Source organism: Labeo rohita, chromosome 7 (assembly GCF_022985175.1).
Source record: "Labeo rohita strain BAU-BD-2019 chromosome 7, IGBB_LRoh.1.0, whole genome shotgun sequence".
NCBI classification, from domain to species: domain Eukaryota; kingdom Metazoa; phylum Chordata; class Actinopteri; order Cypriniformes; family Cyprinidae; genus Labeo; species Labeo rohita.
In genome coordinates, this window is record NC_066875.1 from 26,439,801 (window position 1) to 26,466,782 (window position 26,982).

A 26,982-nucleotide genomic window follows, 5' to 3' on the forward strand; every position below is an offset into this window, starting at 1 on the left:
TAACTGGGTGAACATGAGTGGAGGACTCACTGCGGTGCGTGTGTACATTGGAGCGTGGGTGAGTGGTGGGGTCAACCTAGTGCTGTGATTTGCCAACATAGGTAGGGACTTGTAGCCTAATAGTGTCATTTAATCATTTTGCTTTGTCTTTTTTTAAAGGGGTAGTTCACCCAAAAATGAAAATTCTGTCATCAATTACTCACCCTCATGTCGTTCCAACCTTGTAAGACCTTCGTTCATTTTCGCAACACAAATTAAAAGTATTTTTCATGAAATTTTAACAATTTCAAAATGATTTATTCTCTAGACATTGTTCTTTAAATAATATAAGTATCAGCTGTATACAAAGTGACGTACATTTGGTTATCAACCAATGAAAATGGGTAATATTTGAGATCCCCTGTATCTCTGGGACTGAATGATGTTGGGCCTTGAAAATTAAGATTCCAAAAGAAAAATGTATTAACAACTAAAATCTAAAATCATATTGCGGTATCTTTAATACTTTTTGAGTTATAGACATGCAAACTTTGGAAAAAGAATATTTATGGCACTCAGATGGGTATGTTTAATGTAGACAGAAGGAAACAAGATACCTCTCTAGTTTCAACATTATTTGTTCTTCAGACATTCCTCTTTAAAAGAAAGAAGTATCATATTTTTGCAAACTGACCTCCATTTGGTTTTTGACCACTGAAAATGTGTACATTTTAACGATTTACTCCTGGAGCCATATTAAAATTCCAATATCTTTGGAACCAAAGCATATAGGGCCTTAAAAATAAAGACGCCAAAAGGAAACATTGTTAAGACCCGGTATCTAAAAGGGCATTAAGATATTATTAATACTTCTTGAGTCACAGACATGCAAACTTTAGAGAAAAAACTTGAAAAGTTGTTTGCCCATTTTTGAATGGTCACCATTGGCATATAATGCAACAAAGATTGCTAAAGTCAGCAGATTTTACTAACAGACCTACCAATCTCTTTATAAAAATAACATTATGATGCTGCCATCTTTCTGAAGCCCCTGCAATTTGACTCTAAATCGAAAATTGACCTTTTGACCTCCCTCTACAAAATAGTGGATTACTCAGTACATATGCAATATTCATATTCAGTAAATATTCATCCATTATTAATATTTTGGCTTTCATAACTGTACATGTCTATCTTTCCTTAGAAAAAATATGAGCAAAATCAAAAATTTGAGCTGGGAAAGTTTTTGATATTTGCTTGATTTTACACTTTACTGTTACTTTTGATCAATTGAATTCTCCTCCAAACAACAGTAGTTCCAAATGAAACCACAGCAGAATGGACCATTGCACATCTCTGTAGTGGTGATTTTTTTCCTGAATCAGTGTGTTTTAGAACAAATCTGCATAGTGAATGATTCAATGACTCACTCAGAAGTCACTTTTTTTTTTTGTTTGTTTGTTTGTTTCTGAATGAATCAGTGTGTTTGAGTGTTTCGGTTGAGCAGATAATTTAAATGACTCACCATGTGCTGGTTTATTGATATAACCTGCCAAAAGACTCACCAAAAAATCCCATCCACTAATGCACAGCCAGTCTGCATCAAAACTGAGGACCAGAACTAATCGTTGTGTATACATAAATGTAAATATATATGCCCATCAGACTTTTTGTTTTTTAAAGTGCTCCTATTATGCCTTTTCAAATATGATCTTTCATGCAGTGTGTCATGTAGCTGTATGTGAACATAAACTATCTGCAAAGTTGTGAGGTCGACAGTGCACGATAAATAAAGTCTATAAAAAAAGAGTGGGCTTACAGTCGCCTGAAGGAGTCGTCAGGAATTCGAATCTTTTTCTGTTACAGCTATGCGTCATGAAGTAACATATTTGCATAATGTCCGCCCACGTTCTATGTCGCGAAATTTCCATGTTTACGTCCAGGTTTACCTCACATGGAAATGTAGTGTACACATACATTATACAGAAGACGCTGTATCCTACACTGTGGGTAAATTTGTTTTATATTCAAGATTAATCTACAAAGATTGTATTTTCTAGCGATTGTTCAAAATACGTAGTTGTGTATGTTATGTTGTGTAACAACCCTACACGTGTCTTGCTAACTGGCTAAATCTCGCTTCTGTAGTTCTGTTGTTCAGCTGTGGGCCCACTGTAGTTTAAAAATTTGTGATTGATGCAGCTTGACTGTCTGTCTGTCTCATTAGTTGGAGTAATGATAAAGGATGGTGCACGAAACAGCTTTCACACTGAATGTGGAAAGCGCTGCGCTATGAAACCCATTCATTTCATTTGCTTCTGCCGTGCGAGGACGGCTTGTTTCTGCCTCGACCAAGGCGCGCATGCCGCGGTCAAAGTTGAAATGAGTTGAACTTTTGCCGCTGCACTCTGAAGGGCTGCACTAAACCCAGCGGCCAGCGCAGTGCTTCCAGCGTTCTGTGTGAAAGCCGCCTTAATGCATACAATGTTGAAGTTTACAACATAGAGGTGTGCCCGGTTCGCTTACATAAGCAAATTGCGAGCACTTTCCACGGTAGACCGTGCTAACTTGTCGATCAGCCACTTCAGTCGTTTCATCGTCAGACTCTGGCTCGAATTGGTATGGTAAAATCGATGCCATCTTTCCCATGTATTGACTCCAGGGCTGTCATTCAGTTATGGCAATGGGCGTTTCGTTTTCGACACACGCTGTACGCGGTAGACCAATCATAAAGGACTGCACCATCTGACCAATCACAGCAGTGAGGGCTCACGGAAAGGAGGGTTTAGAGAGATTTGTTTACGAATCATTTAGAAATTAGATCAATTTTTTGGAGAAAATTACAATGTTTTTGGACCTTGCATACATGTAAACCACTTTTGGGAGTCTCATAAAACAATATTAGCAACCTTTAAAATGGCATAATAGGAGCACTTTAAAGTACAGTATTTCCCTCTTCACGAATTTGTTACAGTTGTTAATGCTCACTCAGATGGTGTCTGGTTTTAAACTAGTGTTAGCTCTGTGACAGATGGAATCAAGTGAACTCTTGAGTTTTTTAAGGATTTTTGGCTTCTGTGTTTTTTATGTTTGTGTTTTCTGCCTTTAGGGGAAAAAAAGAAGGAATAGTGTGGGAAGCAATAGTCCCCTAATGACTGCATGACGACTAATGTGCAGAACTAATGTTTCCAAGAAAGACTGCATACAGAAAGACGTGTAGACACACACATTCACAAAGTTTTTGTAGAGAGCGCATTAACACATTTCTTTTGAGCAGATTTCTTTGTTTCTTGTGCACGCCAGCGCATACACCCACTTCTACATACACACAAACACACTGCTTTTTCCAAACCCCTTGAATGAGCTGGCTTATGTGATATGTATGTTTGCCCTTAACACCTTGCTTTCTCCATGTGTGTATGTGATTTCAGGATGCCAAGGTCCGTGGTGTATTTGTGGGAGTTGTGGGAGGAGCATTGTGTTTGTTCCTGGCTGTGTTTATATTAGTGTGCACAGAGACCCTCTCTCAGAGATGGAGAACTTTGCTTGGCCTCTCTGTGTGGGCCACACACCTCACAATGGGATTCACCTTTATTTTCGGCACAGGAGCTAAAATACCAATACAGCCATGGGACCAGGTAACACACACTAGCTAAAATCTTTTATTTAGATTAAACATGAATGCATTGAAGCATGCAATATGTTAATTTAATATCTGTCAGTTTTAAATAAAAGCTAGTGTTGCACTCTTCATCTCATTCTCTCCAGGTGCCCTTCTTCCTCTTCATCATCATAACAGTCTACACAATGCTGCCATTCCAGATGAGCTACGCTGTGATTTTGAGTATCATCTCCTCTCTCTCTCACATCATTGTTCTTTCGGTGCACCTCACAGTGGTTAATGTACACAGCAGAAAGCTCATCACCTATCAGGTAAAAGAAATTCTGGTTTCTGATTGGTTAAAAGGAAAGCAGGTTTTCAGCTTCAGCAAAACTATATGTAAAGAAGCTGAAAAGGATGTAACACCTCAGTGTTAAAATGTTAAAAGTCAGTCTCCCTCTCTGTCTCTCTCTTTAGTTGCTGTCAAATGCTGTGGTGTTTGTTTGTGGATGTGTGGTTGGTGCATTTCATAAGGTTCTGATGGAGAGAGCTCTCAGGCAGACATTTCAGGATACTCTTCGCTGCCTTGGCATTCGCATGAAGCTGGAGATTGAAAAGAGACAGCAGGTGCTCATGCAACTTCACTCCAACAAATCACAGACACAGCCAAACAAACATATAGAAGAAACAAATGCAAATAATGCTCTGTGTAAATATACATGCTCAAATAAATGTATATATTGTCTGTTGTGCAAGAGTATCATCTCTCTGTTTTAAAGAATTTTTGTGACTACAACTGATTATTGTACAAACACAGGATAATTTTTTCTGAAGTGTGCTTCAGTTTTGATGTGAATACTTGGTGCAGGTTTACAGTCGAACACGTAGCCTTTCAAAGCATCCTCCATTTGATAGTGTGTGCGAACACTAGATGGTAGATGGTCACAGTCAGAGCACATAGATTAGAAATAGACAGTGCTAGAAAGTTTAATCTTTGTTCAGTGTCAGTTCTGTTTCTCTCCGGAAGATACAGATTTGTTTGTACTTGTTTAAAGGATTAGTTCACTTCCAGAATAAAAATTTCCTGATAATTTACTAACCCCACATCATCCAAGATCTTCATGGCAGAGAAATTAAGTTTTATGAGGAAAACATTCCAGGATTTTTCTCCATATAGTGGACTTCAGCGGTGGCCAAAGATCCAAACTGCAGTTTCATTGCAGCTTCAAAGGGCTCTACATGATCCCATCTGAGGAATAGGGGTCTCATCTAGTGCACTAGCTCTTTGATGCATATTCATACGCATTGCGTAATCATGTTGGAAAGGTCACGCAAGGTTTGATTTTTGTCTGAGTACTTCAGTTCGAAAAGGTATGGTAGGGTGAAAAACTCATCTCATTTTCTCCTCCAATTTCTAAATTGTCCGACATCGTTTTTTCCCCTTTTCTTTGTAAAGGGCATTTGACTTTCTTTGCGTGTTCACTTAGTAAACACTGGGTCGGTACTTCCGCTTACGTCATGTGTGACGTTTCCAATATGATTATGTAATGCAGGAAAGCTGGTGCAAGATGAGCACTTGTGGTTAAAAAGTATATACATTTTTATTGTTATTAGTAAATGACCAATCGATTTGCTAGACAAAACTCTTATTCTGCGGCTGGGATCGTGTAGATCCCTTTGAAGCTGCACTAAAACTGAAGACAGAAAGACATGAACATCTTGGATCACATTTTATTCTAGAAATGAACCTTTAAACTAGAGTTGCTTGTTAATGTATTGTTGTTGTCATGTCCAGTGATTGTTTGTTTTTCCATCTTATGTTTTTTGTTTTTTTTTTTTTTTGCCTGTGAAACAGTGTTCCGGGCCAGTGTTGTCACCTCTGGACAAATTATTGCAAATATATTAAAGCCGCATATATGAGCTTAGCATATGGTTAGAAAAATGGTTGCACATGTGAAGTATGCACATACTAATTGAAATTTGCACTATGTATATTGTATGATTACCCTAGTGTATGCTTTAAAAGTCCATCTAACTCGGCACAGTCCTTCAGCTTTTTCTTTTATGTTTTCTAATTGATTAGACTGACAAAACACCTTAGCAACACTCCAGCAGCCACATAGCTTTCAAACTAATTTCTCTTCAAATAAAAGACTGAGATCCTTCAGACTTTGAATTTCCCAATCAGTCTGCTCAGGTATTCAAACTACATAACCTTCAATTTAAACGAATATTGACTTTTGAAATTTCCTTTTGAAATTTTGGAATATTTTTCTTTAAAGGTTTTATATAATGAAGAATTCATCTTCCAATCTGACAGCTGATGGTTATATTAGACATTGAAAAGTAAATCAAAGAGGTTTCTACTAAAATAGGCTTAAGGTTTAAGTTTTTTTTGTTTCTCGGTTTGTTATGACTGTTGTTGAGGAAGTGACATCATGTAAGGAGAACAGTGAAGAGCAGGGACTGGCCTGATGGTATATGTTATATATATATATATATATTAGGGATGCAACAATACAGTCCATGGTTCAATACGTACCTCGGTTTTTAACCACGGTTTTCAGTTCGGTTCGGTTCTGATATCTTGCCACTTCAGTGTGTTTTTTTGTTTTGTTTTTTTTTTTTGCAACAAATTAACAAAATTCTCACGTAAACCTCTGTACACTGGAAAAAGCATGGTTTAATATATATCTGCTTAATTTTTCTTTCGAGAGAGGTATTATTTTTTCATTTTTTACGCAAAATAGAATGGGTTTCATTCATACTGGACAAAAAACCCACATATGCGTCAAAGAAGTAGCGCTGATGATGTTCCGTTCTAACCTCTCTAATATGGATAAAAGCATCGCTATTGCTGTAACTGATTAAAAACAAGATATAACGTTAAATGTTTTGAATGACAAAATGTAAGGACAATAAACACTCGTCTGCAGTAATAAATGGTTTATCTGTGTTCTTCAAGCCATCTTGTGTATTTTCATAAGCCGTTGCTAATCGACATACATAGAATATGAGTATAGAATTTATTGTCTGCCTCATTCTGTGATAAAAATCCACATCAGATCACATAAGGAAGTTATTTCAAACACCGGACTGATGTTGTGAATTAAAAACAATTCATAATGTTTAAAAAACTTAATGAATAATGTGTAAAAACTTTTTGTTGGACAACAGGTTTAGAAAGGCTTATCATTGCATGTCATTAGAATGGAAGATGCTCTATGTGTGTTGCTTTTTCAAATACAAGCAGGGAAGTGTTTACTTATTTCAGCACGTGAAATCGCGGGCACACATACAGCAAATTCCGAGAGAAATAAAACAAGTAAGTTATTTAAATGCAAAACCGAAAAAAACAATTCAAAAGCGCGTATTGAACCGTGGAGGTCGTATATTGAGTATTGTGACATCCCTAATATATATATATTTATATATATATTGCAAACCTCAGAAATAATTTCCTAATAGTGAACCATAAAGACAAATATTTATACACACAGGCCAGTAGTGTCTTTACAAGACACAGTCAAGACAATGCTTTCTATTGAATGATACAGTATAATCTGTTAGGTTCCCATTACCCTCTCATGGTCCAGATCTCTTAGCCTAATAGCCAAACAACAGTTGAAACTGAGAAGGAATAGGACACTCAAGATTAGAGATAGAAATTAAATTTAACAGTAAACTGAATGTATGATATCACTGGTATTATCTTTAAATGTGTGTGTTTGTTTGTTGTGCTGTAGGAAAACCTTTTACAGTCAGTGCTTCCTGTGTACATCTCCATGAAGATGAAGTTGGCCATAATGGAGCGCTGCAAGTGTAAAGATAAAGAGGAACAGCAGCGTATGGTCCGTGACAACAATTTCCACAGTCTTTATGTGAAAAGACACGAGAACGTCAGGTAACGCTTCACGTATACACACACGCATATATGCCTTCATACATATCTAGAGCTGTTTGTGTGTTGCTCTGTGTTTTCCATGCTCTAATTTAGCCCTTTCCCATTAATCAAGTCCTGATAGTGAATGAATGGTCAGTTTGTTAGTCCCGACTCTCAAAGTGCTCATCATGAGGCCACTCATTTAATTAGTTTTATTTCCCATCAACCCCAAGAGTGGAGATGGGGGCTGGGATGCATCTATTAATATTCTTTGTCCCATGCTCACAATGCTTGGTTCTCAGGCAACTGTCTATATTTAGACAGACGGCTTGTTTGCCTCCTTTACAGCTGCTCAGACAGAACACAGGTTCACTCACCTGTGTGTGTGAGCAAACAACAGAGAGCTGTTCACCTGCCGAAATTCACAGGGTCCAATCTCTTTTTGAACTTGTTCATTAGGAGTGTGATGACATGGATTTTGTGCGTGCGTGTGTTTAGTCCTGGAGTCAGCGTTGAGAACAGCTGGGTCTTAAAGGTTAATTTCATGAGCTGTGTTTATGAAGTTTTTATTCTTTCCTGGGCGTCCAGACAGCTGACAATGAGCTGCTGCTGCTGTTCTCATTAAAAAGGCCTCAGCACAATTATATCAACTGCTTAATGTCTCCTCTTCCTGTTTGACCTGTCCAGAGTTCAGTTCCAAAATGACCTACAAAACACATAACAGTGTCTCTTTTTGTCTCCTTTCTGCTAGCATCCTATATGCTGACATAGTGGGTTTCACACGTCTGGCCAGTGACTGTTCTCCTAAGGAGCTTGTAATTATGCTAAATGAACTTTTTGGGAAATTTGACCAGATTGCAAAAGTAAGTATAATTATATATTACTGAATGTATATAATACAATTTATGTTCAACATTTATGAGATCAAAAATACAGTAAAAATAGTAATATTGGCAAATAATGGTACCATTTAAAATAACTGTTTATGCTAATATGTTTTAAAATGTAATTTATTCCTGTTTTCAGTATAAAATGATCCTTCAGAAACCAATATGTTGATTTGGTGTTTAAGAAACATTTCTGATTATTATCACTGATGAAAACAGTTGTGCTGCCTAATATGTTTGTGGAAATTGTGATTCATTATTTTCAGCTAAAAAAACTAAAATAACAGAATTTCAAATAGAAATATTTGTAACATTATAATTATCTTTAATGTTTGATCAGTTGAATGCATTCTTGCTCAATAAAAGTATTGTAAACTGACCTCAGATTTTTGAATGGCACTGTAATTTAATGATTAGTATATAATTCAGTTTATTATAATTCAATCTTATTATCAGTCAGTTTGGTTCCAAAACAAATTAGATATTTGTGCTCTGAATTATACATGTAATTTTTCCTTGAAGATGACTAGTGTGTGGTTGTGCGTTCCCCCTGTAGGAGAATGAGTGTATGCGGATAAAAATTCTTGGTGACTGTTATTACTGTGTGTCTGGCCTCCCTGTTTCCTTGCCAAATCATGCCAAAAACTGTGTTAAAATGGGCCTGGACATGTGCGAAGCCATCAAGTAAGTCTATATATGTTTATAAAACATGCAAATCATTATTAACACAGCATTTCTCCTAGTGCTGGCCAAGATGTGTGGCAGATGACAGGCTGAATATTTTTCTAATCATCACTTGCAGGCAGGTGCGTGAGGCAACAGGTGTGAATATAAACATGCGAGTAGGTGTGCACTCTGGAAATGTCCTCTGTGGTGTGATTGGCTTACGGAAATGGCAGTTTGATGTTTGGTCACACGATGTCACCTTAGCCAATCATATGGAGTCAGGTGGATTACCGGGGTATGAACAATAAAATTGCTTATCAAACAGGAATTGTTTAAGTTGCGAACAGATCATTAATGTCACAAGTCATCGTCTTCTAAGGATGCCACATTTATGTTTTCTCCATCAGACGAGTTCACATCACAGAGGCGACTCTGAAGCACTTAAACAAAGCGTATGAGGTGGAGGAGGGGAATGGTCACCTCAGAGACCCCTACCTTAAAGAGCTTAACGTCAAGACGTACCTGGTCATAGACCCGCGGGTAGAAATTTTAAATCACAATGTTATGTGCTTTCCACATATACGGTTGAAGTCAAAAGTTTACATACACCTTGCAAAATGTTAATTATTTTACAAAAATGAGAGGGATCATACAAAATGCATGTTATATTTTATTTAGTACTAACCTTATAAGATATTTCACATAAAAGACTTTTGCAAGAGAGAACAGCAGGCAGTTTAACTGTTCAGGACGAACAAGGGACTCATGAACAACTATCACTAAACAAAAAAACACAGCTGTGGATTGTTCAGGTAACAACACAGTATTAAGAATCAAGTGTATGAACTTGAACGGGGTCATTTTTATAAATTCAGCTATTATTTTCTCTTGTGGAATATATGTAACCATCTTTTATGTGAAATATCTCATTCAGGTCAGTACTGAATAAAAAATCATTTGCATTTTGTATGACCCCTTTTATTTTGGTAAAATAATTAACATTTTGCAGATTCTGCAAAGTGTATGTAAACTTTCGACATCAACTGTATAGGTCACTGTATACGAATCTGATAATGCTGATGTGTGTGTGTTTAGTCTAAGGACTCATCACTGATGGCTCCCAGTGTCACTAAGCCTCGTGTGAGTGATGGTTTGAAGATGCGAGCATCTGTGCGTATGACACGCTTCCTGGAGTCGTGGGGGGCTGTCAAACCTTTTGCCCATCTGCAGAGCCGAGAGGAATTCAGCACAGATGCCATGGTCAATGGAAAGGGTCGCTGCAAGGTCAGAGACACCCACGCTGAAGGAATAAACACTCAAAATTGAGAATTTTGAATTTTTTAAATTTTGAATAATCGTCCAAAACCAAAATGTTTGCATGTAAAAAAAACAAGTAGTTTTTTTGTGACCACGACTGTCAAGCTTCATAAAAGGACCAAAAGCATGAAAGCAGTCCATTTTAAGTGTTTGCTATGTTCTAAGCCTTACGACAGCATAAAATTACTTGTGTGATGGTTTTTCACAAAAATCTGTCAAATGATATCAAAAGACATAATTATTTGGCTACTCTTATGCCTTTTTGTTCATAAAATAATATCGTCAATACACTGATCTTTGTATGAAGAACATGTTTTGATGATAAAAGCAACTGTTTATGAACAATGCTCTCTCTGTTTAGGATATCCCTCTTAGATCAGTACCGAAAATGACAGAGAGGTGAGTTGTGCTTGTGTCATCTTTCTGTCTGTTTTGTGTGTGTCTCAGTGGAAAAAAAAACAAGGTGTATGGCATCTGGTTTTGTCTTGCTGACTGCAGTAGCGATGTTGAAGTTGTCTTTCTCACTGTTGCTCTCTGACAGCTTTGATGAGTCTCTTGAGGAGCCCTGCTCTTTACCTGCCCCTCCCTTGAGCACGTATAAGTGAGTGGAGCCATACTGGCTCAGCCAGCTCTATGGGGCCCGTAGTTTCAACACTAACAATTCAAACGCTCAGTGAGACGCTGCTTACTGGTCATGTGTAGCATGACCATAGCTGAACTCCTGCAGTACACCAATGGTGTGTTTCTGTCTGCAAAGAGAGAGAAAGGAAACAGCACTTTCCTTCCTGAGCCGTGTTGAGGCACATTGCAAGGGGGCTCTTGCAATCTCTCTCAGGTGTTTAAACTAACAAATGGCATCCTGCCTGCCACGGTCCTCACACATATTTGCACAAACACAAATACACACATTCTCAATTCTCACCAGAACTAAATTAGGATCTTCTCTCTTGTGGTGTATTTAGATCCCTTAACTACATAAAGCATTAACTACAAAACTAGCCAAGTCATTTATAACTACAAACTTTACACATATTCACCCAAGCTTCCCTTGTACTGGCTGCAGTCAAATATAACTAAATAACAGCATGACAACTGCTATAAATGTCTTTCCTGTCCCACGGTGCTCATGCACATATAGACATGTGCATTGTGTATATGTGTGTTACTTTATGGGTGCGAAGTGTGTTTCTGTCGCTATGATCTGTGTCTGCTGTCTCTGTAGGAATAAATCACAGAAGACTAAGTTTGATGAAGAACTTCACGACAAGATGACTACCACCATCAATGATTTGAGCTCCAGCAAGTTAGTCTTAAACAAGCATGTTTAGTCATTTCGGATGAAATTAAGTCCAGTTTGGTTTAAGTTGCACATTTAGTATGCATGAAAATGAATGTTTTTTGTGTGTGCAGGCAGTGGGTGAAGTCTGAAGAGATCTCTGGCCTCACACTGTGGTTTACTAAAAGAGACCTTGAAAAGCAGGTAGGTATTTTAATGTGGGCTTAACTTAGAAGTCTTATTATTATATATATATATTTAAATGTGTACAACAGTTCTTTCTGGTTTTGAATCTGATTGGCTGAGTTTTCCAGCAGTGCAGTATTGTAGTGATATCAGAACTCTAACCGTTTCACCATTTGCAACACTGTTTTTGTGTCATGGAATGTAGTTTCTTAGGTGAGAATGCACTTGTTTAGACTTCAGATATGTGGTTTGTTAATGAAGATAACGTCTAGTTGAAAATTTGCTTCTGCGTTTTTGGAGATGTGAGCTCCAGGGCGTCAGCGGCCATTCAGCGCTCATGAACCCACCTAGAGAACCTTTACCTCAGCCAGATTTTCTGGAATTTGCCTCTGGCTCTGATGTCTCTATAGTGGTTAAACATAAGTTATGAGTCGTTTTGGGTAAATCTAACAAGCAGTTTTTTGTCTCATTAGGCTATTAGATGTTCCAGAGCAAAAAGTTTTAGCTGAGGGCAAAGTCTTATGGGTGATTTTGCAGTAAAGACTTTTATATTGAAAAAGACTGAAACTGGGTTGTAAACAAAGAAGTTATTTTTACTTTCAACAACACCTTACAAGACGCAGCCAGTAATGCAAACAAATGCACTGAGCAGCGCTGTCATCAGAAATCACTCTTAGGCGATGAAAGGATAATACAACAAAGATATCGCCTTCTCAGCGGAAATTCAAACTAATGTTTTATGAATATGAAATTGGGCTGAAGAATGAATGCTGTATCAAACGTAGGTAATCACACTCACTGAGTCCATCTCTCTCTCTCATAATACTTGACTCTACATTATACAGTGAGTTTTTAATACAGTAATACAATAAGCTTTTAATGAAGCAACTCAGCGTTCCTTCATTACTAGAACGAAAATGTGACATTTTTGAATTTATAACGGAGGCTTGGGCTTAGCTGTTAAACTGTCAAACTAAGATTTGAATCCGTAGTGGAAGATAGTACTTTGCACAAAAGAGGGTTTTTAAAGACACTCCGATGTTGTCTCTTTTTTTTTTTATTTACATGCTTGTTGTATAAACTGTTGTATAAACGCATTCACAGCTGTGCTGATATACAGCCATATCGCACTGCTACTTGTGTGATATCTATATTTAATAGATTTATTTTTGATTTTTGTTTCATGTTAAAAAGAAATAAATTAATTAATTTTAAAGTATGTGTATGTGGTTCTCTCAGTACAGGACTATAGAGATGCCAAGCTTTAGATGCTACATTGGTTGTACCACCTTCATCTTTTTATGTATCTTCATCATCCAGATGCTTGTTACCAAGGAGTAAGTGTCAAGAATACAAGCTGAACACCGTAGGCAGTCTTGATTTAACATTTTAGTGCTGAACGTGCCTTCATATGTTACAACCATTTGCCCTGAGAGTGTATAACTCTTTCTTTGTCTCTCTCTCTCTCTCACAGGCATAAGAAGTTGGGGCTGGCTTTTGCAGGGTTGGCATGTGTTCTGCTTTTGACTCTGTGCATCTGTTTTGCAGGTCATATACAGGTTAGGCCACCACTGCCTTCCTTTACCTTAGCACAGACATTCAGTCAGTCTAATGGGTTCTGAGGTATTTCTGTGTGCCTAGCACAATAAAGGTCCGTCCCCCCTGTGGTTTTATAGATGCTGGAGCATGCAGTGCCTCTTTTGCTGTGTACGGTGCTGTAATGTGGAGAATGTCATATGCTGTGTCCTTTGTTGTCACTGTCTTATACTGGAATGTGAAATAACTAAAAACAGACTGACATTTGCTACAGTGTCACAAACATAACTGCATATACATACCGTGACATATGAGTTGGACATGCATTCGGTGTGCCTCCCAGTGTCCCTATTCTTATATGCAGTTGCTTTTTCCAACACATTCTGGCTTCCGTAACCTTTAGCCTTTGTCTTTTTTAACAGCTGTTTTTCCCCTTCTTTTTCTTTCTCTATTTTTCAGAGGATGTTTCCAGAGAAGTTAAAGTCATGTACGTGGCTCTCGGCTCTTTCAGAAGCAGTGGTTAAGAGACCTTTTCTGCGCCTCCCTTTGGCAGCCGTGGCCACCGCAGTCATAGTCATCATCGCCATGTTCAATTTCGTAATGCTTTTTCAATGCTTTGACAATATTGTTGGTATATGTTTTTGCTGAAGCACTACAAAAGTAGGTCGGCCTCCTAACATTTTTGTCCATCAAACTTTCTTTCACTCCACAGTACTTTAACGCCCCCGGAGAATTTATTTGACACTTTGAGACAAAATAACTGCACCACGTCTGTTAAAGATGAACTTGCATATTTGCCTGTGAGTAGCAAACACACACACACATGTTTGTTTTTGTGAATTGTGGGGACTTTCCATAGACTTCTATAGTTTTAATACTGACCAAACAATATTGTCTACCCCCTAACCCAACCCTAACCCTAAACCTACCCCTTACAGAAAATATGTTTGCATTGTTACATTTTCAGATAAACATCATTTACTAATTTTAATCATTTTTTTACATTGTGGTCCTCACCATGTCAAAAATTTCAGGTTTTACTATCATTGTGGGGACATTTGGTCCCCACAATGTAGCAAGAACAAGTACACACACACACATATGTTTAAAGGAGAAGTTTACTTCCAGAACAAAAATTTAGAGATAATGTACTCACCCCCTTGTCATCCATGATGTTCATGTCTTTCTTTCTTCAGTTGTAAGAAATTGTATTTTTAAAAAACATTTCATGATTTTTCTCCATATAATGGACTGCTATGGTGCCCCAAGTTTGAACTTCCAAAATGCAGTTTAAATGCGGCTTTAAACGATCCCAAATTTCAATGGTAAATGATCCCAGCCGAGGAAGAAGGGTCTTATGTAGCAAAACGATTGGTTATTTTCATTTAAAAAAATACAATTTAACTACTTTTTAATCTCAAATGCTCGTCTCATCTTGCTCTGCCTGAACTCTGTGTATTCTGACTCAAGACAGTTAGGGTATGTCGAAAAACTCAACTTCAAAAATCATTTCAAAATCATCCTGCATCACTGTAGAAGTACTGACCCAATCTTTGAAAAGTGAACATGCAAAGATGATCAAACACCCTTAACAATTTTATAATTTTGTGTCTGTATGATTTTGTCCTTGCAGTATTCTGTATATAATTGTATATTGGCTTTGATCGCCTGTGGTGTGTTTCTGCGGGTGAGTTTGGAGCTGAAGGTGGCCTACCTCTTCATCGTCTCTACCATTTCCTACATCATCATCTTCTACTCTCAGGAAAATCTCTTCAACAGCTACAGCTGCCAGCTCTTCAAGAACAACAGCTGGTACACTCTCATAAACACACATGCAGTTGATTGGCAAAAACTTTTATTACTGCATGTATGCTTGTTTCCCCTGTTTTTCCCCTCTATTTAGTATATCTTTGCCATCATTTAAGACTGAAAGTTAATCTGTTAATATTTGAATTACATTGTTAAGTGTAATCCTCAGCAAATTTCATTACGCAGTATCCATTTTCATAGTGGACTTTTAAAACAATTGATTTTTAGTATTTTATTTCACATTTATTTAGACAAAATGTGACCCTGGACCACAAAACCAGCCTTAAGTCACACTGTATATTTGTAGCAACAGCCAAAAATACATCTTATGGGTCAAAATGATCAATTTTTCTTTTATGCCAAAAATCATTAGGATATTAAGTAAAGATCATGTTCCATGAAGATATTTTGCAAATTTCCTACTGTTAATATATCAAAACTTTATTTTTGATTAGTAATATGCATTGCTAAGAACTTCATTTGGACAACTTTAAAGGGGATTTTCTCAATATTTAGATTTTTTTTGCACCCTCCAGATTCCAGATTTTCAAATAGTTGTATCTCTGCCAAATATTGTCCATTCCTAACAAACCATACATCAATGGAAAGCTTGTTTATTTGGATTCAATTTCAAAAAAGTGACCCTTATGACTGGTTTTGTGGTCCAGGGTCACAGTATAGACCTTTAATGCTGGCAATTTATTGGCCCAAACATGGAAATAATTATCAGTATTGGCCAGAATTTTAATACTGGTGCATCTACAGTACAATCATGTCTTTTGTTTGTCTTTTCTAGTGTGGAGGACATTTCGATGCTGTGCAAAGCAGAATTTATGAAGCACCCACAACTTATGAGCTGCATCTACATCTCACTCTTTTTTTTCACCATGCTGCTCATATCCCGCCAGGTACAAACCTTACACCTCAAACTATACAAGAATATAGTGTCATACAGTGTCAGTGTCAAGAATACAGTGTCTTTCTCTTGCTCTCAGAATGAGTACTGCTGTCGTCAGGACTTCCTGTTGAAGAACAAGAACCTGACAGATAAGGAAGAAGTTGAGCTGTGCGAAAACCTGAACCGTCTGCTTTTGGAGAATGTTCTCCCTGCACATGTGGCCGCTCTCTTCGTGGGCGAGAACAAGAAGAATGAGGTGGGGCTGCTGTCCACTATCTCTTTACTAAACCGGAAATACAAGGTAGGAACCGGCTTTGAATGTGTGGGATGAGCCTTTATATCACCCCCTCATGTCTCCCATACAAGACCAGACATCAGTGATTCCCAACCAGGGATACCTAAGCCGGTTCCAGAGGGCACTTGGAAAGATTCTGATTTTGCTTTGTTGAATAATTAAAACTAAAATGAATGTTGATTCTTTGAATTTCATGGTTTTACAGATCTTTTTAAGGAAAAAAGACAAAATAATGTGTGTAAGATTAATGTTGTAACAGCCTTACAGATTGGACTGTGGCAGTATGTAAAACAAAAAAGGTTGGGAAACACTGCCATATACCACGCAAGATAATATCATGCAATACTCCACCATACCATTCCAATATCACAAGATATATAAGATCACAACGCACACTATACAGAGAATACCAGATCATCCCACACTGTATTTTATAGCAACCTCTTAACCATTTTCTACCGCAGTCCATACTATACCACACCATAATTAAGAACGATGGGAAATAGGCCTGAAATAATTATTGTTGTTAATGAATTTTTATTTACAGTGGTTTTTATTCCTTCCTGATCTGCCTCCTTTTATTACAGTTATCTAAAAGTGCAATGGTTTTGTCTTATTTCCTTTTGCTCACTTTCCAGAAATAATTTTGTTAATTTAACACACTACTGGTTGAAGATTTTTTTTTTTGTTTGTTTTTATGTTTTTGAAAAAAGCCTGCAGTGTCATTCAGAAATCATTCTAATATGCAGATTTGGTTCCCAAAAACGTTTATGATTAACAGTGTTGACAACAGTTATATGATACAATTTTTTTTTCAGGATTCATCGATAAATAGAAAATTCAAAAGGACCTCATTTTTTTTTAGAAATAGTTTTTTTTTTGACCAGTGTAAGTTTTTACTGTCACGTTTGCTCAATTTAAAGGGATAGTTCAAACAAAAATGAAAATTACCCCATGATTTATTCACCCTCAAGTCATCCTAGGTGGATATGACTTTTGTACGAACACAATCGAAGTAATCTTAAATGTGAACGCGGTTGCAAACAGAAGTGATGAACGCAGAAGCACAGAACACCGGGTCACGAATTTGAAGTACAAAATGAGGATTTGTTAAAAAAAAATGACAGAGGATTTCGATTTAAGCTAAGAGGAGGTTTTCCTTTGCTGTAAACAAAAAGTGGGTTCTCATGAGACTAGCATATTCTCACCGGAGCTTACGCTATGCCTACGTCAACTGCTGAAATGCTACTCTCTCATGAACAACAGTTAGCGGAAACTAGAGATTACGGTTTGTAAAGTTTCAAATATGGATATTTTTCTTACACAAATGCATCAGTTCACCTCAGAAGGCCTTTATTTACCCCCCAGAGCTGTGTGGAGTGCTTTTCATGATGGATGTGTACTTTATTTCTTGTGTACTTCAAAATCTCAACAGACATTCATTTCCATTATAAAGCTTGGAAGTGCCAGGACATTTTTTTTTTGTTTCATTTTTGTTTTTTTTTAACTCCGATCGTATTTGTATTACACCTAAAATGGCCTGAGGGTGAGTAAATCATGCGGTAATTTTCATTTTTGGGTGAGCTATGCCTTTAATGTCCTTGCTGAATAACACTATTAATTTCTTTGTTTTTTTTTTAAGATTTTATTTTTTGGACTTTTTGCCTTTATTGTGATAGGACAGATCATTAGCTGACAGGAAGCAAAGTGAAAGAGAGAGAAGGGGGCGGGATTGGGAAATGTCCCCGAGCCGGGATTCGAACTCGGGATTCTCGTATGTCGACGCACTGCCCACAAGGCTATCGGCGCAGACATAAAACTATTGATTTCTTTAAAAAATCTTTGATTTAATAGCCAAATATATTTGCTTTTCATGTTTTCTTACTGTCTAATATTCCGTTTTTTTATTTGTGAAACAACTCATCTGGTGTCTTGGTACATTTAGTCTTTTAAGTGTATTCAGTGAAAATTTTCTTTCTATTACTTGAAAGACCCATATCATATGTCATTTATCAATCGTACCTCATACCCTTACACATATATTCACATAGTCTGTGAATGTCCCGTCATAAAACATTTTTGATGTTGTTGTTGTTTCTGTTGTACCATGTGGATAATTGTAAGACAGAATCATTGAGGTCTTGCTGCATGTGTCTTTCTGATCCTCTTCTCCAGGACCTGTACTATAAGTCTTATGACTGCGTATGTGTGATGTTTGCCTCAGTGCCAGACTTCAAGGAGTTCTACACTGAATGTGACATCAATAAAGAAGGACTGGAGTGTTTGAGGCTCCTCAATGAGATCATCGCCGACTTTGATGAGGTCAGAGTGATGTCATGTCTCAGAGAACATGAATTTGTCCTACTTTTGTCTGATCTCCACAGTCTTTCTTCTCCTGTCATTCCCTGAATGAATGGATGAATCAAAGCATATGAATAGTGCTCTGCCAACATCCAAAGGGCTTTTACCTCTAAGGGTGTAACTTCAGCTATTACTCAGCTAGTTTGATGAAATGAGGTGGCCATTGTGAAAATGTACACTCATATCACTTCAACTGCTTGTTTGTGTGAACTGTTTTCGGATTGAGTATTCAGCAGGAAAAAGGTCAGGACGTGTTGGTGATCACCACCACAACAAAGCCCTGAGATGCCTGACTACACAAATGTTTAGCCAAACAGTTTTGGCAGCAACTTGAGGGATCTAAATACAGGCTTCGCATATTGCTAGTGCTGAGTTTCAGTGTGGTGTGGTTTCTCTCCCTTTTTTCTTTCACTTCTTGTTATCCTCTCATTCTGTCTCTGTCATTAAATGTAAGAGAGCGTGGCATGGATTTCTTCTGCTCTAAAACACTGACATACACTTGGCCCTTTCCTTCTCTCATTACCTGCAGTTGCTGTCTAAACCCAAGTTCAGTGGTGTGGAGAAGATTAAAACCATCGGCAGCACATACATGGCTGCTGCAGGACTGAGCGGACCTCCAGAACAGAGCAGCCAGGTACTACACTACATATAGTGTATGCAAAAACACCACATACCACTATGTAAACATCTAGAGCAATCGGGAATAATCGGGAATACAAAGTTCACTTCCGGAGCATAAATTTACAGATAATTTACTCACCCCCTTGTCATCCAAGATGTTCATGTCTCTATTTCTTCAGTTGTAAAGAAATCGTTTTTTGAGGAAAACATTTCAGAATTTCTCTCCATATAGTGGACTTCTATGGTGCCCGCGAGTTTGAACTTCCAAAATCCAGTTTAAATGCAGATTCAAAGGGCTCTAAACAATCCCAGCCAAGGAGCAAGGGTCGTATCTAGCGAAACGATCTGTCATTTTCTAAAAAAAATTACAATTTATATACTTTTTAACCTCAAATGCTCGTCTTGTCCAGGTCTGCATGAACTCTGTGTATTCTGGTTCATGGCAGTTAGGGTATGTCTAAAAACTCCCATCTCCCTTTCTTCTCCAACTTCAAAATCATCCTACATCGCTGTTTAACCTTTTTTTGTAAAGGGCGTTTGATCTTCGTTACAAGTTCACTTTGTTAACACCGGGTTGGTACTTGCAGCGATTTAGGATGATTTTGATTTTGAAGTTGGAGGAGAAAATGAGATGGGAATTGTTCGACACACCCTAACTGTATTGACCTGGATTACACAGAGTTCGCTTACGCATGGCAGAGCTAGACAAGATGAGCATTTGAGTAAAAATTGAGTATTAAAAAGTATATAAACTGTCTCTTTTTTTTTTTTTTTTTTTTTAAAATAACCTATCATTTCACTAGATAAGACCCTTTTTCCTCAGCTTGGATCATTTAGAGCCCTTTCAAGCTGCATTTAAACTGTATACATTTAAACTTGTAGGTTGTAGGTTTAGAAATCAGCTTGTGTTAAATTGTCCTGCCCCTTTCTTACAGTCGACTACAAACTCTTCAGATCTGCCTTCATCATATTTTACAACTGATGGATAGAACTCAATCCCATTTTTTTCACCAATAATCTCAATATGGAAGAAAAGATCTACTCATATGTGACCCTGGACCACAAAATCAGTCATAGGTAGCACAGGTATATTTGTAGCAATAGCCAAAAATACAAATGGGTCAAAAGTATTGATTATTATTTTATGCAAAAAATCATTAGGATATTAAGTAAAGATCATGTTCTATGAAGATATTTAGCAAATTTCCTACCGTAAATATATCAAAACGTAATTTTTGATTAGTTGATTAGTAATTTGATTATATGCATTGCTATGAACTTCATTTGGACAACTTTAAAGGTGATTTTCTCAATATTGTAATTTTTTTGCACCCTCAGATTCCAGATTTTCAAATAGTTGTATCTCGGCCAAATATTGTCCTGTGCTAACAGACCATAAATCAGTGGAAAGCTTTTTTTTTCAGCTGTCAGATGATGTATAAATCTAAATTTTTGGTCCAGGGTCACATATTACAATAAAACTTAGCTGAACATCTGTGTAGACAGAATGTTCAAATTATTTTTTTAATTATAGTTAAGTGGTGTTTTTTATGATTACTTATAATTATAGTTAGTTATTTCAATATTAATAAAAGTATACCGTCATGATTGCTGTAATGACTGGTGCATAGCAGTAGACCATATACAGCATATTTAAACCTCAAAAGGTGTTTCATTAAGTAGTAAAAATCTAAGTTGATTTCAAAAGCTTAATAGAAACAGATTGAACAAAATGGACTGATGAATTTCTTCTTACGTCACTCTAAGTCGACAACGCTGCATGTAATTACAACGCCATGTCCCCGACTTAAGAGAAATGATAAAAATGTAAAAAATGTAAACATTTATTTTCTTGAAAGATTTGCATCTGCAGTGAACATTACTGAGAAGTTAACATGCTGAAAGTATTTATGAATTTTAATAACACATTTGAGCTTTAAGATTTCAATTCACCTTGACTGTATTGTTATGGAAAATGAAAAGGCTGACCAGCCTATTCAAGACTGACCAGCACTTATGACTGAGGTGCACTTAATGAACGAGGTGATAAAAATAGCTGTGCATTTTAAAACCAGTTGAAAGAGAAGTTCTTTTCTTCTGTGGAGTTCATTTTATTCTCTGACCCTTGGTTACCCAGCATTTTCCAGAAGTGTCTTTCAAGCTACATCATTTACGTATCTCTGGTTGACTGAGCTCTGTTGTGTGTGCCCTCAGGACCGCGAGAGACAGAATGCTCAGATAGGAAACATGGTGGAGTTCGCCATCGCGCTGATCGGCAAGCTGGACGGCATCAACAGACACTCCTTCAACACGTTCAGGCTTCGCGTTGGTACGTCGGATTATAGAAACCTCAATTCTATGCCTTTGTTAATTACTCAGTTATTGCTTGAATTAATACTTGCATTTAGTCAGACTCAGGATGAACACTTTATCTCCACATATTGCATAGATGTTTATCTTTTAGACTTGCAACTCTTACTTCTGCATCAAAGGTTAAAAATGAAACCAATATATGCCGGATGAAGCTGAAAATCTCACTGAAAAACAGAGGCAGCTCATAAGAGAGATCTCTGGCATCTTCAGCAGCTCAGGGTAACAGATGCACACGGGAACTGGCATGAAATGCTTCATAAACGCTCCATTTAAGAGTCTGGGTACATATTGCCCATCTGTGGCAGAGATCTGATAAAAAATTATAATAACAGACACAAATCCCTTCTAAAAGACTTTATTAGAAAAAGGAAAAGCACATTCCAGCAGTCACTTGAGGATCAAACTCACTGGATCTGCTTTGTGCAAGTGGAAGCCAATCAAGTCTGTGAGCCAAAATTGTGAGGTTTAAAGAGTGATGGCACGCACACTTAAAACAGAACAGTTCTAGGGTTAACTGAAATAAAATCAAAGTGGCTTGGTACAATTTATCACGTTGTGATTTAAAATAAACATATGCACTGTCGTTGGTGTTTTAGAGTGAAGTGTATATGAGCCATTCTATAGAATTGGTCCAAAGTCAGATTTGGAAAATGTCTTTTTCCAAAAATTTTGAATGTATGCAAACTGTATAATATCCAAGGTACACATTTCTGGTAATTGTGCAGTTAATTCTCATACTGTACTTTCAGAAAGTTTTGAAATATTTTTATTCTTCCCAAATTTGTCACTAATGAAATGCAGTAATAATAATTTAATTAGAGAGTTATATTGACCTTTTAAGATTTTGATTACATCTACATTGTAAATATATATTTGTGCTATTTTCTAAAAAAAAATTCAGAGGTAAATCAATAACAGTTCAATTTTTAACAATATTTCAAGTGTAATTTATGAGATTTGTTGTATTTTAAATCCAGTTTTTCTTTGTAAAATGCAAAAGTTGATCATACTGATTTCATTAAGGATTCATTCTTAATATACATTGAACTAAAAACTACCATAACATATTTGCTGATAATTCAGTATACTTTATTTTTGACTAAACATCCCATGTTTCGGTAGTGACTGCACATTTTTAGTAGTGAGCACAGCACATCACATTACAGAATTTTAAAATGCACACTAAAACACTACTAACTGTGCTAAAATGTTGTTTATTTCTCCCAAATATGAAGACTATGTGTTCCCTTTCTGTGGCCGTGACTGTTTCGGTACCGAAATGCCACCAGATGTTTTGGTCGTGACAATTTTAGATACTTTTGAATCTAGCTCAAAGATGCTAATCAGCACATAGTTAGCTAGCGCAGTTCTGAACAGTTATAAAAATATAAAAACTAAATGTTATGGAATAACACCCAAAAAAGTGTGCTTAATTGCAGAAAAAGGTTGTTCGGTAGTGACGTTCCTTAAAGTTACACACATATTTTTTATACTTTTGAACACACCTCAAAATGATGGGGCCTATCTACTCACCTTGTAGCTATGAGGGAGAGGGACACATACTGTAAATATTTCCTGATCATAAATGTTGGAGTGTAGTTAAAATCATTCTCAGCCAATGGACTAAAACGTACACTATTTCAGTAGTGACATGAAATTTTTTTTACATAAAGTTTCCTAATTTACAAAGAAAATATAAAATAAATATATATTTTTTTTAACTTCACTTTTTAAAAGAATCAAAAAGATACTTTTAAAAACAACAATGGAAAAAAACACAAAAAATATGTCAATACCATTTTCATAGGTAGGGTTCAGGACACCCTCCTCCCAATTGAAATTACCCAATAAATGAACATTTTAAATGTATTAAGCTTGCTAATATTTTAAATATTATTGTGGATTTCAATAGATAATAGAAGCATCTTAGTAAACATCTAGGATTTGAATATTTAAATGCTTTTTAAATGTGTTTTTTTGGTCGTGGGACAGCAGTTTGCACTAATTCTGTAGAATGGCCCATATATGTAGAAATCATGTAAATGTCATATTTGCAGAGTTTGTTCAATGATCTGTGTGTTTGTTTGTACAGGTATAAATCACGGCCCAGTGATTGCTGGAGTGATAGGAGCCAGGAAACCACAGTATGATATCTGGGGAAACACTGTGAATGTGGCCAGCCGGATGGAAAGCACTGGAGAGCTGGGTAAAATACAGGTATGCACTGAATCACTTTTACAGTACTAAAAGAAATAGTTCAACCAAAAATTAAAATTCTGTCATTAATTACTCACACTCATGTCATCCCAAAACCATAAGACCTACAAATTAAGGTACTTTTGATGAAATCCGAGAGCTTTCTGACCCTGCATAGATGCAGCTGACACGTTCAAGGCCCAGAAAGTTTGTAAGGACATCATTAAAATAATCCAAGTGACATCAGTGGTTCACCGTAATTTAATAAAGCTGTGAGAATACTTTTTATGTGCAAAAAAAGGTCGGTATTTTTGTTTTCCTTAAAAAATAATGGTTGAACCATTTATGTTACATGGACTACTTTATCGATTTCCTTACTACCTTTCTGGGCCTTGCATGTGGTAGTTGCGTTGCTGTCTATGCAGGGTCAGAAAGCTCTCGGATTTCATCAGAAATATCTAAATTTGTGTTTCGAAGATGAATGAAGGTCTTACAAGTTTTGAACAACGTAGGGGTAATTAATGACAGAATTTTCATTTTTGTGTGAACTATCCTATCATTAAAAAAATGAAAAGGTGATCGGTTTTTACTATGACATGTTTGTGTTGCAGGTAACAGAGGAGACGTCAGATGTCCTGCAGAAGCTGGGCTATTCATGTGAGTGTCGTGGCCTGATCAATGTGAAGGGCAAAGGAGAGCTCAAAACCTTCTTTGTGTGCACAGATTCCAGCAAACAGCAGGGCATCGGTCTGAGCTGAGACTGAAGCCTCTGCCGCTGACAGCTTCATACACACACGCGCGCACATACGTACACACAGACTCCGGACCTATATGTGATGTCTTCGTTTTCATTTAAGAATGTTTTATTGCTACTGGATTTGTTCCTTTAGAGCATGTCTAAAGAGCTGCACATTCTTTCTAACTCTGACCTGTTAGAGTTTGTTTTGGCAGCATTCAGAGACCTGAAACTCTCACACATACAGCATGTACATACATGCATCTCACACGGACACAAGCTGAACTTTACAATCCTCTTATGGGAAACAGACCACAGACAGTAACTGAGTTCGGTGAAGAAAAATACTGGTTCTCAGTATGGCTCTTAGACTTTCTGGGTACTGCTGTCATAGTGGCCTTGATCCCGGTGGATTTAGACTGATTTGGGATGACTGAGCTGGTCGGCCGGTTTTGGCCTCACACACTGTTTGAGGCTTGCAGGCATAGGGAAGACGTGAACCACACAAACCCATCGTCGCAAATGAGCAGATGTTAAAATATCAGAATTTCATCAGTCGTTTTAAATGTGTATCTTATTATAAACCTTTCTGGACCAACAAAATGGTGGACGCCCATTGTTGCTTGAATATACATACTGTGGATGATTTTTTTGGTTTGTTTTCCAAAAACAACTGCCAAGTGTTTTGAATGCCAAATATCGACAAGCAGTGTTGATTTGCTGTTGCCTTTGATTAGAGATTGTGGATTTTGGAGATGAGCCTTCCTTAGCTTCATAATATGCTACAGATGAAACCTATTAAGAAATGTTTACATATACTGGGAAAAAGTAAGTGACTGAAATTCAATTTACTTTAAGTGGAAGTGTACTTTTATTGCTGTCCCTTCATCTTTCTTAGCTCTTGACCGAGTGGCTCTGTGGCTTCTCTCATCTGAAGTTGTGAATTCGCTCCTGGATGTATTCATGCATCTTAGCTTACATTGCAGTGAATTGATTTGCTCAGACGGTCTCTGCTTCTGTTCTGTGAGAATGCTTGGTGAAAGTGGGAAGTTTTTGTGCCTGAGGAAGCCATAGGCATAAATGTTCAATTGCGATCGGAAATCCTGTGCGTCTCTCTGGGTTTCCAGCCCGTTGAGTGTTACAGTGGCTGAATTTACATGTTTTGAGACGCTGTGCTGCCTTTCTGTACCGCAATGTTTGTGAGGAACGCCTGCCGTCTCCTCCGTTTTGTATGCATTGTTACAGAATAAATCATTTTACACTTTATATGCTTCCTGTGTGGCATTTTGCCAAATTAATGAGAGAAACTCATACCTGCAGGTTATAGGTCACAGTGGACGCCACTGTTGCAGAATTGGGCTACTTTTACACTGTTGCCGCGGGTTGAAGCGACCCCAGTAACGTCATATTTAACCCCTGAAATGCGAATTTACCAGGACGGGGGACCCCCTGCGATTGGGCTAGTTTTGAGTAGTAATTGGGTGGGTTTTGGTGTGGAAACCTGGCAACCCTGGTGGACACAGGAGTCATTCTACATTTAGGGGTACATTTCATGTCAGCCAAAAAGTCAGGAAATCAGTATTCTTTTTTTGATAAATAAACTAGGTGCTTGAATAATATATCCTCTTAATGTGCTAAAGTAATTCTTTGGCAAGCTATAATGACTTTTTAAATATATAAATGAAATTAACATTTCATTCATTATTTGTCAACTGTGTTACGGACAAATGCTGTGTCAGATGCAACATGAATGAAGTACCACATGTTTGATAACATTTGTTTGAAGGTTTTTCAGTCTATTCACCGGAGTTTTATGAGGTTATCTGTCTAACTGATTTAAAAATATGAATATGGGGCTTTATAATGGGCAATCTGTGGGATGTTATCATGAAGGATGGAACTTTTCTTTACCATAAATCCACAGTATGCTAAATTTAGCGTTATTCACCATCCTTACCCAAGACTTCCATCTCCAAAGATGTCCCCATCTTTTTTCTGATGGTTTAGTTCACATCTAAAAGATTTATGACATAAAAACCACACATAACACAGTTCGCCAAGTAACACAGTTGACATGACACATTAGAAGAAAAAGAGAAAACTTTCTTTAAGATAAAAAGTTTTTGTCTTAACTTTTTCAGTTCTTGATCAGTCATGACCAAGCAGAAATAGATATGTCAAATCTATAATATTATACAGGTTTAAGTCAATCACAAGGAATTCTGAATGCTTTATAACCCTTCACAAATGTGAATATAATGTGTATATAATATTATGGATACTGAGTTCATAGAAAGTGTGGCAGTGATTAGATCTGTTTATCCATTGTAATGCAAATCATAGTTTTAGGCAATTTCTGTCA

At 37.1% G+C, this 26,982-nt stretch overlaps 1 protein-coding gene across 1 annotated transcript in view; it reads left to right on the forward strand.

Annotated features, from left to right (window-relative positions):
* Positions 1 to 25,884, forward strand: part of adcy7 (adenylate cyclase 7) — a 52,698-nt gene extending 26,814 nt beyond the window's left edge. The window contains exons 4-27 of the mRNA XM_051114152.1: positions 3,411 to 3,617; positions 3,748 to 3,912; positions 4,058 to 4,207; positions 7,327 to 7,484; positions 8,215 to 8,326; positions 8,907 to 9,034; positions 9,153 to 9,311; positions 9,424 to 9,556; positions 10,112 to 10,300; positions 10,695 to 10,732; positions 11,556 to 11,636; positions 11,744 to 11,813; positions 13,035 to 13,132; positions 13,270 to 13,354; positions 13,791 to 13,933; positions 14,044 to 14,131; positions 14,965 to 15,143; positions 15,937 to 16,048; positions 16,136 to 16,294; positions 18,509 to 18,655; positions 19,224 to 19,328; positions 21,530 to 21,644; positions 23,781 to 23,905; positions 24,496 to 25,884. Coding sequence (XP_050970109.1) covers positions 3,411 to 3,617; positions 3,748 to 3,912; positions 4,058 to 4,207; positions 7,327 to 7,484; positions 8,215 to 8,326; positions 8,907 to 9,034; positions 9,153 to 9,311; positions 9,424 to 9,556; positions 10,112 to 10,300; positions 10,695 to 10,732; positions 11,556 to 11,636; positions 11,744 to 11,813; positions 13,035 to 13,132; positions 13,270 to 13,354; positions 13,791 to 13,933; positions 14,044 to 14,131; positions 14,965 to 15,143; positions 15,937 to 16,048; positions 16,136 to 16,294; positions 18,509 to 18,655; positions 19,224 to 19,328; positions 21,530 to 21,644; positions 23,781 to 23,905; positions 24,496 to 24,642 — 3,093 coding nt within the window. The 3' untranslated portion in view covers positions 24,643 to 25,884. The remainder of the gene's footprint in view (positions 1 to 3,410; positions 3,618 to 3,747; positions 3,913 to 4,057; positions 4,208 to 7,326; positions 7,485 to 8,214; positions 8,327 to 8,906; positions 9,035 to 9,152; positions 9,312 to 9,423; positions 9,557 to 10,111; positions 10,301 to 10,694; positions 10,733 to 11,555; positions 11,637 to 11,743; positions 11,814 to 13,034; positions 13,133 to 13,269; positions 13,355 to 13,790; positions 13,934 to 14,043; positions 14,132 to 14,964; positions 15,144 to 15,936; positions 16,049 to 16,135; positions 16,295 to 18,508; positions 18,656 to 19,223; positions 19,329 to 21,529; positions 21,645 to 23,780; positions 23,906 to 24,495) is intronic.
* Positions 25,885 to 26,982: the final 1,098 nt, after the last annotated feature.